A 10,730-nucleotide genomic window follows, 5' to 3' on the forward strand; every position below is an offset into this window, starting at 1 on the left:
CAAGCTGTGCCCTGCTGCTCCATACCATCCACGATGGGCACCCAGGGCACAAGGGTGAATAATGCCAAGGACCAAACCAAAGTTTTTAAGGAGAGGGAGCAGGAGCTTTAATTTCTCTCTTGATCAGAGGTTTTCAGCAGGTCCCACCTGGGGTTGGTCACAGTGTCCAGCTTTTGCCAGGACATTCTTTCTCTGAAATATTTGCAATTGCTTTGTACAAGCACGGTCGCATGGCAGCAACACGAGGGAACACAGCAAAGGTAGTGGGTGGGAAAGAAAACCAATTAAAAAGAAGTATTTTCTAGTTGGATGCAGGCATTAAAGACTGGCTTGCTTGCTGCTTTGAACACAATTGTTTAGCCAGCTACAGGAGCTGTCTTAGACTGCAGGGGCTGAGGGGCTGAAAGCAGACAGATGCAACAGCTCGGATGGGTTAAGAACATAGGAGAAACAAGATGCATAGAGAGAGAAATGTTTTTATTAGTCCAGCTGATATAGCTAGAAAAAAATAGACAAGTTTTCAGGCAACTCCTTCCATTAGGTAATTGCTGTGAGTGCAGTAACAACGCTGTGTTGAGGAGAGGCACCACTAAATGAACACTCTCTGATTACAAGAAGCAAAACCAGCTATTTGCCAAGCGTCTGTGAACAGTGACATGAAGCACAGCATGGGGGAATCTAAATATACAGAACCAACCGGTTGTCTTTTGCACCACTTTCTCTTCCCTGCTCTCACAAGCTTTGTACAGAAAAGTCCTGTGCTGATTAACTCAAATACAGGAACACCCAGTACAGAACAAAACTCTTTCAGATGATCTCCTCTCCCCCACCCAATTAACTTTGAAACACGTACAAAGCTGTATTAAAAGAAAAAAAATCTGAAATGTTCACTCAGCCTTTTCTCACCAAAATTAAATTAGCTTATCTCAGCTGGAATCATCTCTTCAGCTAAGTGACAGCCTGCAATCACAGCCTTAGAAATACAAAAGAAAGCTTCAGTTATCTACACAAACCTATATAAAGCTGCACGCCAAGGAGCTCTGCATCAACCTCTCATCACGCTCCCTCCATCAAAGCTGTGTTTCTGCAGTGGGTAGAGCTGTTGAGCAGGTGCATCTGCATGAGCTGCAAAGGATGTTCTTTCCAAGGGTCTGATGCTCCAAGTTAGCATTACTTGTGGAAAACGCTGCTCCTGCATATTAATAATATGGCGCTCCCACCCAGCAAGCACACGTGTACAGCCATTCTAGAGAACAGACCTACTTGATGCAATCTTGAGCTCAGACCCAGAGAATTACCTGAGCTTGCAAGCCAGGCCCAGCTTGGAAAAAACACTATTTTGCACGTTTTAATTGACTATACTGCTCAGTTTTAGGCTCATGGGCAACTGGTGCAGGGGCAAACAAAAGCTAATCAGCTTGTATTTTCCTGTAAGTTGCAGCTTTGAAAACCCATCTCTGCCCTGGCTGGACTGAAATCTCTTAAGAGAGAAGCATGGGCTGAATTAATCTAGGTTTCACCTCACCCCTTACCCTCAAAAGGGCAACTGGTGTTTACACTAGCTAGATCGACGACAAGCTTCTCCCCACAAAGCTGCTCAGGGTCAGTAATACCATAGGCTGTAGTCAGACCTCAGAGCCTTGCCCTGCACCCCGAGAGCCCATCTGAAAAAAGCAGCAGCCCTCTGGACCCAGCCCTGTCCCCCCTCCCTTACAGGAGCCAGCCTGGCTTGCAGTACTCGGGATAATGACAGTGTACAGTTGGCATGAGCAGATGCACAAGTCAAAGCCTTGGAGGTAGGGCATGTTTGCAGTGACTCATGTTTAACACTAGTTCTCAAATTTACAGCAACTACAACCAAGTTAGAAGGTTCAACTTTTGAAACTGCTTTAACAACATTTCAACTCAGCTGGTCTGCAGCAGCACACTAGAAAGATATGCTTGCACACAAAACCAGACCATCTGGCAGAACTATGAAACCAAGTCACTTAAATCTCAAAGACATTCAGTTAACATATCTAAGACACCTCAGGCCAAACAATAGTTTATTTCATTTTCAACAACATCTCAACCATCAAAAAAATAAACTCTAACACAAATGGATGGAAGACTTCTCTACAGTGTAACTAAGTGGGCTCTGACCCCAAGGGTTTGAATTGGAGTGACATTTTATTATTCATCCAATAAGTTAGGAAGCATGAGAATAAAGTGCTTTATTTCTGAGCTGGCATGAGGTCATCAATGGACTGGCCATTTTCAAGGCGTTTCTCCATCTCAATGAGAAGCTTCACTCCATCCACCACCATCTGCACCAGCTCCACCTCAGAGAAGCCAAGACGATCAGCATTGGAGATATCAAACACTCCTCCAACAGCAGCTGTGTCCACACCACCTGCAGCAAGAGAGTCAGTTACAACATTGACCTCAGCTAGAGCAGGTGAGTCTGCCTCTCTTCCCTCACTAGCCTGAGGTAGGGACACAGCAGGACCATCCTCCACAAGCTGCCACTTGCACCTCCTCCTACATGCAGGAAGATAAAGCCACGTGTGATTGCCAACATGAACCACAGAACATGAACTAGGCCAGCTCTTCATTCTTCTGACCCATGAGCAATCTAACCTGAGGTCACAAGTACCTGCTGGAGCCATCTCCTAGCCATAGGTTACACCAGGATTCCCACCCTTGCTTGTAACAGGAACAGCTGCCACCAGATCCACCTTACCTGGTGTTCAGAATGACACACAGGACATTAACTAGAAAGACATGGTACATACTAAGTAGAGCACTAGAATCCTCAACTCCTCCAATATACAATTTGAAAACTTTTTTTCTCTCCACGTGTTTTACAAGGGTTACCTTCTGGATGGTGTGACAGGCACTGACAGCATGAACCAAGAGATGGCTCTGGCCATAACCAGGCTTTTGCTGGTGTCTTAGGGCAGACTGACTCAGCTCAGTGTTATCAACTCTCACCTGTGCCTCGTTTCTGCAGCCGAAGTCTCTTGAGGACCTCTCCAAATTTCTCATGTTTCCCAAGGTGTGGGATCTTGATGTGCACACCAGCACGGAGCCCTGTTCCAAGGTTGGATGGGCAGGTCAGGATGTAGCCCAAGTGTGGATTCCACATGAACTCGTAGTTTTTGGCCTTGAAGAGACTTTCTATCTATAAATAGAAAGAACAAATGTTTAGAGATTGTTCTCTGCCTGAAGACTGTAGGACATCCATTAGCACTCACTTGCAGCTCCAGTTACTCAGCAACAGCCACAACACTCAGAAGGAACAGCTATTTCAGCCACATAAGCCCCCTCTCTATGGAAAAAATTGCCACCAATAAGGAAGGGGCTTTTAAGGCCTTCATCTTGCTCCTAGCAGTGAGACAGGCTGACTTTAAAAGCTACACTTCTGATGTTACTATCTGTTAGGAAGCTGCATTCAATACATGTCAAGCTGGCACGTCTCTTAGAATCAGGAAAGGGGCTGGTAAAGCTCAAGCTCATATCAAGACCAGAAGTAGAGAACAGCATCCAGCCTAAAAACTTGAGTCCAGTTTTGCCCATGCACAGTCAAACAATTTCTCCTCCCCAGCAAAGTGTCTTAAGGCTTTAGAGAACTATGTAGAATTTCTTTAAAATACAGTTGAGACATTTGGATAAGGGTGCCACCACATCAAGCAAACATATTCTAGATTACACAGCCACAAAGCTTTTTGCCAGAACACCTGCTCTGTAGCCCTCATAGCTCTGGATCTCAGAGTGTTCCCAGAGATCCAGTCTATGAAACACTACCATGGAAGACTCCAGAGGGGGCTTGAAAAATGCGTTCTCAGATCGAACCATGTGCCTTTTGAACCTACAGCCCAAACAATAGTGATTTACCTTTGTTAGTCCAGTACAGAAGCGGTTAAATACTTCCTTCATGTTGCCACCTTTCTGCATGGAAATAACTCTAAGGTGATCCTCCTCATTGATCCAAACAAGGAAAGTCTTGTTATCATTGTGCCTAGGAGACAAAGCAATCAGTTTGCTGTCTTTACCACATCACATTTTGAAGATGGCCCCAAATTGCTCATCACTGCAGATTTTAGTTCAAGAGGCTCACTTAGCTGCTTCAAAAAGATTGATCTTCCTTCTTTTGCCCACGCAGGACCTAAGTTAAGCTGGTAGTTGCTACTCTGCTCTTTTCAAGAGGTAATTTGAATTGGCCTTTACAGAGTGACTAATAATATAGCATTACCTAGTCTTATAGTATCAAAACCTAAAATGCCCTCATCCCCCTAGCTCTCTTGTGGTTCCAGTTTACAAATTAAGGTATTTATGCTCAGCAATTTGCAGAAAGGTGATCAGTAGACTCTGAGGGAGTCCTGTACAATAATGTTCCTAATGCCACCATGTGTATCGAGCCTTTTAACAGTATTTTGTCACATTCTGTCAAACTGCACTTTGTACCTTACTTTCAGTATTAATTTTAGACCATGGCTCTTCAGAGATGCTGTATAAAATCCTCTCAACAATGTGCTCCCCCTGTCCCAGCTTGCAGCTGACAGCAAGTACTATCATCCATGTTTATCATGCTGGTAATTTCTGAACTTGATTAGGATCAAAAATTAGCTAGTACCCGAGGAAAGTTATTTATGCAGACAACACTAAGACATTACACTTCAAGTCTGTAGATTAGTCATGCTCAGATGACAGCGCTATCTGGTGCTGGCAATCTGCAGGTAGATGATGCAATCTTAAAGGTGACCTACAGAAACAAAGCATGCTTCCTCTGGGTTGTACTGAAACAGCTGCAGTAATAAGATTGGAGCATTCCTGTTGATAAAAACCTAGCCCTTAGCTTACAAGGGAGCAAGTTAATTATGCTGCAGAAGCTCCTGAGATGCAGTTTTATGTAGGTGACCTACATTTAAAACAAGCAGAATCCTTCTATTCCACACCTCTGCATCAGTCAACTGTCACCAAATGTCTGGGGAGAGGGCCAGAACTCTTCACTAGAAGAGATAAAGCCATACTAGTCCAGCACCAGTGAGTTTCTGCAAGCAGAAGTTAAGAGACCAGAAGGGAGTAACTATGCATCCAGGACTGACTCTGAGCTAAGACAATACTATGGTTTGTACCACAAGTTACTCTCAACTCTTGTGGGAAGAGCTGACTGTAGTGGCACATCTGCTCCTTTACAAGTGATCCACTTCCATAAGTTGATTCAGTTTTTGTGTGATGGTTCACTGACCCATGCAGACTCTGGTTCTGGGCTACCCAAGTTGCCTTGCTCTTACTAGCATAAGAACACTTGTCCAAATTTTGCTGGTCAACTACAACTTCCATAGGAGTTTCTCATCATATACAGTAATACAAAATGAGAAGCTACTATTTTGCCAAACAGTACAAGTCACCACCAAAAACAGCAAGACTTTGACTTCTATGACTGCTTTCTCACAAACATACTCACCAGATACCCCTGGCATCAGGCCAGTCTCGTGCCATCCCAGATGCCAACAGAAGAGGAGAAACTGGCTTGTCAAACAAGAAGTGGTCATCAATCAGCTGCTGCTGCTCTGCATCAGTCATGTTCCTCAGAGCATAGTACTTCCCCTTGAGATCACCATCCAGACTACCCAGAGCTGAAAGAGAGAGGCTCTTTTAGAATGGGACTAAAGGTGCTAGACTTTCCCAGCACTTTGGAGACCCAACACAAAGTATGGCAATGTTTGATCAGCTGGGTCTGGTTCCTCCCTTGCTTTCATCTGCAGTGGCAATACCCTTGTGGTAGTATCAGATGATTTGTCTGCACCTTCCAGGCTTATACAAGTAGCCTTTGTTTCCTTACATGCAGTATAGAATCGTTAGTGCTGCTGAACTGTACAAATGGAGACTGCTTTTCTTCCAAGGAGAACCAAGGTTATGAATATAACAAGCAGTATTATTCTAGCCAAGGACTGTTACTCTGCCCTTGAGAGGTTTTGAAACAACTACACTCTGAGTCTCCAGAACTGCACCTTGAGTATTAAAAAGCAATAGGAAAAACAAAAAAAAAAGCCAAAGATTTTCACTGAAAACCAGGGCTTATTCTAGTCAGCTGAAGATTTGGAACAAGAATACATCTCTAAACAAGCTCAACATTAATGAAAGTCAATTAAAAGCAGCCACAGAACACTGCATCCCATGACTCAAACCCTATGGTTGCTACATACCTGTTACATTTCAGGTTTCAGCTCTGATGAACCAACCTCTTTCCCCACACACACAGACAGAAGCTTTTGAGATCAGCAGAGGTCAACTTAACGCAGTACAACTTCCCTCTGCCACGTGCTCTTGCTCTCAGCTACAAGCTGCAATGCTGAGGCAGCTCTAATGCAATGAGCCTTTTCCAGGGAAAGCTCCATGTTCAGACCAAGTCTCCAGGGAGGTGGCTCTTGCCAAGTGCCTCCATTTTCAAACTGCAAAGAACACCTCTTGCGCAAAGGACAGAGCTGTGTCCCTGATGCACCTCGTTCTCACTTTACCTTCAACAGAGAGCTTCTCGATAGCCCGCCTCTCCCCTCGACTGCAGTGCGGGGGAAGACAGAACCCACGGATGCTTCTGCCAGTTCTGACACGGGAACTTAGCACGTAATTGGGATCCAGGTCATCACCTCCCTACAAGATAAGGAAACCAGCAAGTACAACCCTGTTACCAAGATACCTCCCCCCTAAACACACATAGCCACCATGCACTTTACACCTGAGGTATTGACTACCTGGCCTGTAAGCCAGCGCCTCATTTCAGGGCTATTTTATTCAGCATTACATCAAGTATCTGGTGCAACACAACTCTTGCTTTGAGGCCAAGGCTACAGCTACTAAGTAGTCCTAGAAGACAGGGTTATCACCGGAACATCAGTTTCATGTCCATTTCAGACTGTGGTCTGGGCTTCTGTTACCCCTTAAAGATTTGCCGTCTACAGATATCAACATGAGACAAAAAACTTTCTTTAGTTAGGCGTTTACTCTTGCAAATGAGAATTGTTCATTACTGTTCTCATAAGTCTCTTTTCAATATGATTTACGGCTAGCCAATCAACATGGAGTTAGGAACTCCCAGAGTCTAGTTTACAGTAACATTTAAAACCCATAAAATGATATAAGAACCCTTACTCCTAGCTGTAAAAATATTTATTCGATAGCATGACACCATCAGTTAGAAATTAAGATCCAAGATCAGACAGAAGAAAGTGTTTAAATTTTATGACAGTCCTTGACTCCCAGGACAGAGCTGTTTAGTTTGACTGTTAGAGCTCGTGGAAATGCTCACTGAAGGTGTTTGGCACAACCCACACTGCAGCAGCACCTGAAAAAGCTCCTGCTGCACACAAGCTACCCAGCTGTACCCAGCCACTGACATCCCACAGCAGCAAGCTCTTCAGGCTGACTGCACCAGACCCACAGCCCAAGTGTCCACGCTCGGTGGAAGCCAGGGGACAGAGCCTGGCAGCTGCCAATAACTTCACAGTTCTCCGATCAATTATCTGTAATTGATCAAAACTTTATACCTGCAGGTTATCAGCATTCAGGTCGGTCTTGTGCTGATCACTTGGTTTGTAGCCACCATGCCTGTCTTCAATAACTGGATCAAAGAGTTCCTTGAACACTTCATAGGATTCTTCATCACCAGCCACACATCCTACTGTCATTATGAAGGGATGGCCTGGAGTGGTAATAAAGTCAGAAGAGCTAAGTTTGGGCAACATTTGGCTGTACTCCAGTGCAGCACTAACCAGGCAAGTTCTTTAGTGGCAAGTCTAGTCACTTAGAAATTCATTCTTACATAGAAACATTTGGAGAGACCCTACATTTTACACTTCATCCTGATAGTCAAACGCAGTGCTATGGAAACCCATAGCTGTTGTCATTAAACCATGCTCACTTGCCAAGCTTGGTTTAGGACAAATTTCCACAGCACATCTAATTTCACTAGCTAATTTAGATCACTGCATTGAACTTTATGGCTAAACAATCATGCTTTGCTGCAAGCAAGCATGCTTTGCTTTTTGCTCCTTCTGCTACACAGCTACATTTCTGTAGTCTGTTCATAAATACCACCTCCACAAGATTAGTTTTAAGTCACCATATTCAAAAGCACCAGTTACTTCAGCTGGTTCACACGGAATATTCTCAATGCATTTTACCAGGATTATCAACCCCAGTCTGAATGACATCATCCAGGGTGAAGCCACTGGGCGTGACTCTGTCTCTCAGTTTCTTGTATAAATCCAGGGTTAGAACTTTGGCCATGTGGTTGTTGTGGGTGCTCAGGTCCGGGTACTCCTCATCAGGAGGCAGTCTCTGATTATTTAGTTGGGCCATTTTGATATTGCTAGAGTAAAAATAAATACTGTAATGTTAACATGTAAACACATCTGCTCCCCCTTTTTCATAGAAGTGCTACAGAACATCATGTAACCAGTCTGGAATACGAATAGACCAGGACACCCAGGTAAATTGACTTTTTTTCCCCCCCTCCCCAGATGAGTTATAATTAGAATGCATTTAGTTTGACTTTTTTTTTTTTCTCTTCAGATTGAAAGTATTTAGCAGAGCAGTTACATAATTGAAGTGTCTGGGAATTGATATGTCAGATCACAGCACGGAACATAGCTTGATGGAAACATGGCCTCCAAGCAGAGCCATGCTTTTAGAGCAGTCTCTCAATGCTTTAGAAGATTTGTCCCTCAGTAGCTTGAGAAGTTTGGGTACCATTGTCAAGAAGCACTTCCAGTCAGGAGGGAGAACAGATCATTATGCAGACCTAACGACCCCATTACCTGGGTTGTCAACCCCAGTCTGGATGCAATCATCCAGGGTAAATCCACTGGGAGTCTGCTTATCCCTCAATTTCTTGTACAGGTCCGGGGTCAGCACCTTAGCCATGTGATTGTTGTGAGCTTTCAGGTCAGGGTACTCCTCCTCAGGCTTGTACTTCATCTTCAGGAGGTTGTGGCTGTTTGAGAAGGGCATGGCTGACCCTACCGCAGTCACTAGGGGAGAAAGATGGGAAGCCTATCACTGGGGGTTTGGCAGGCTCCAGACCGCCCGGGGGAATGCCAGGCACCCAAAAGGTCACCTTGGCTCACGTTCCACCCGCGCCTTTCACACCTTTGCTGCTACACCACCTTCTACAAGCATCAAGAAGGAGGAAAGAAAGAAAAAAGTTCTTCACGTCCACCAGCCTTGCCCCGTCCCCACCATCCCGGCGGCAGGGGCAGAGGCTCTCCCGCCCGCCGGGGCACCGCCCGGGCTGAGGGGACGCGCCCAAGGTCGCGCGGAGCGGCCGTTGTAGCAACGGGCAGACCCCGCGCGCGGCTCGGGGACAGGGGCAGCGGCCGGGCCGCCGAGAGCCGGGGGGCGCTCGGCCCCGCCAGGACCCCGGGCCGGCCGGCAGGTGAGCGGGGCGGCACCGCTGCACCCTCGGTGCGCGGCCGCGCCTCCTCTCGCCGCTGAAGGGCGAGGGGATCCCGAGCAGCGACGGCGCCCTCCGCGTCCGCGGACCCTCGGCTGCTCTCCGACCGGGAAGGGGAAGGCAGCATCCAATAAGCCCTTACACAACAGACGGCTGCCTCAGGGGACCTGGACGGGGCGAGCGTATGTAACTACCCTGCTAAATACCAGGTTAATCTGGTTTCAGAGCCCAACCAGCCCGGCGAGCACCTGCGCCGCTCCCTGCGCCCCCCGCCCCAGCTGTGCCCCTGCCCCGCGCGCCCCTCCTCAGCCCGACCGGCTCCACCCCACACAGCGCGGGGAGGAAAAAAAAGAAAAAAAAAAAAAGGCAAAAAGTAAAAACAAAACAAAAAAAAATATCCTTTAAGGTTGTAGAACAGCTCGACTGCCCCGGGACTTACCGCGGGCTTCGCAGCTACAGCAAGAACCTCCGCACAGCTGCGCGCACTGGACTGCCTCACTCCGAGTGAAGCTCCAGCGGCCCCGCCGCGCGTCTTTTATATAGAGCGCAAGCCGGCGCCCCATTGGCAGTTATTTATAGCCCATTCATTCCATTGGGCCGCGCGGCGGCGGGCGGAGCGGGCGTTGCACCGCCGGCCGGGCCCGCGCTTGCCGCCATTTTGCTCGGCGTCGGGGAGGTGGGTTGGGGGGACGGAACCCCCGGGGCGGTCTCGCGACGCTGAGGCGGCCCCGGCGCTGTCCGTTACTGAGGGCCTGAGGGCACGAACGCGCCTCGTGTGCCGCCGGCTAAGGGGTGCCATCGCACACCAGCATGGCCCGTGGCAGGCTTCACACCTTCGCCAGGCTCGGTCGAGGGTTCAGACGCGGGTCTGATAATGCATCATCCCAAAATAAGGGTTATGTAGTGTTAGCGCTGGCCGTGCTGCGAGCCTTGTGAGTGGCAAGTGGCCCCGAGCTGGCAGAAGCCCCCAAGGCGGCTGCGGATGTGGCGCCCAGCCCCCGGCAGCCTGGCTCTGCAAAGGGAGGACCTGCACCTCGCCTCCAGCACCTGCGAAACCGTGGGCTCGATTTACAGTTTCATTTGAAAGGAAGTAGGGTGATGGTGTAAATCGCAGTGAATCCTCTGCTCTTGTCATGTGCCAAAAAAAAAAAAAAAAAAGTCTTCAGCTTTTACTGGAGAGAGGGTGATTTCCTGCTAAAGACAGGCACAGGAACTCTGGGATCTGACCCATCTAAAGCTCACCTGAAATTTCACTGGTCTTTTTGTAGGAATGAGCAGGTTTGCTAAGATGCAG

General features: G+C 47.3%; 1 protein-coding gene across 2 annotated transcripts; it reads right to left on the minus strand.

Moving 5' to 3' along the window:
* Positions 1-460: 460 nt before the first annotated feature.
* On the minus strand, positions 461-9,949 carry CKB (creatine kinase B). 2 transcript variants are annotated; one of them, XM_014871899.2, is made up of 8 exons: positions 9,876-9,949; positions 8,166-8,353; positions 7,530-7,684; positions 6,504-6,636; positions 5,450-5,621; positions 3,877-4,000; positions 2,974-3,163; positions 461-2,392 (listed from the first exon to the last, which is right to left on the minus strand). In XM_014871899.2, the coding sequence occupies exons 2-8, from the start codon at positions 8,341-8,343 to the stop codon at positions 2,214-2,216; spliced, it is 1,131 nt and encodes a 376-aa protein (XP_014727385.1). In that variant the 5' UTR covers positions 8,344-8,353; positions 9,876-9,949; the 3' UTR covers positions 461-2,213. The 2 variants fall into 2 exon arrangements, with proteins under 2 accessions (XP_014727385.1, XP_014727384.1); XM_014871898.2 differs by lacking the exon at positions 8,166-8,353 and adding an exon at positions 8,802-9,014.
* Positions 9,950-10,730: the final 781 nt, after the last annotated feature.

This window comes from Sturnus vulgaris, chromosome 6 (genome assembly GCF_052056855.1).
Source record: "Sturnus vulgaris isolate bStuVul1 chromosome 6, bStuVul1.hap1, whole genome shotgun sequence".
Classification (NCBI taxonomy): Eukaryota; Metazoa; Chordata; class Aves; order Passeriformes; family Sturnidae; genus Sturnus; species Sturnus vulgaris.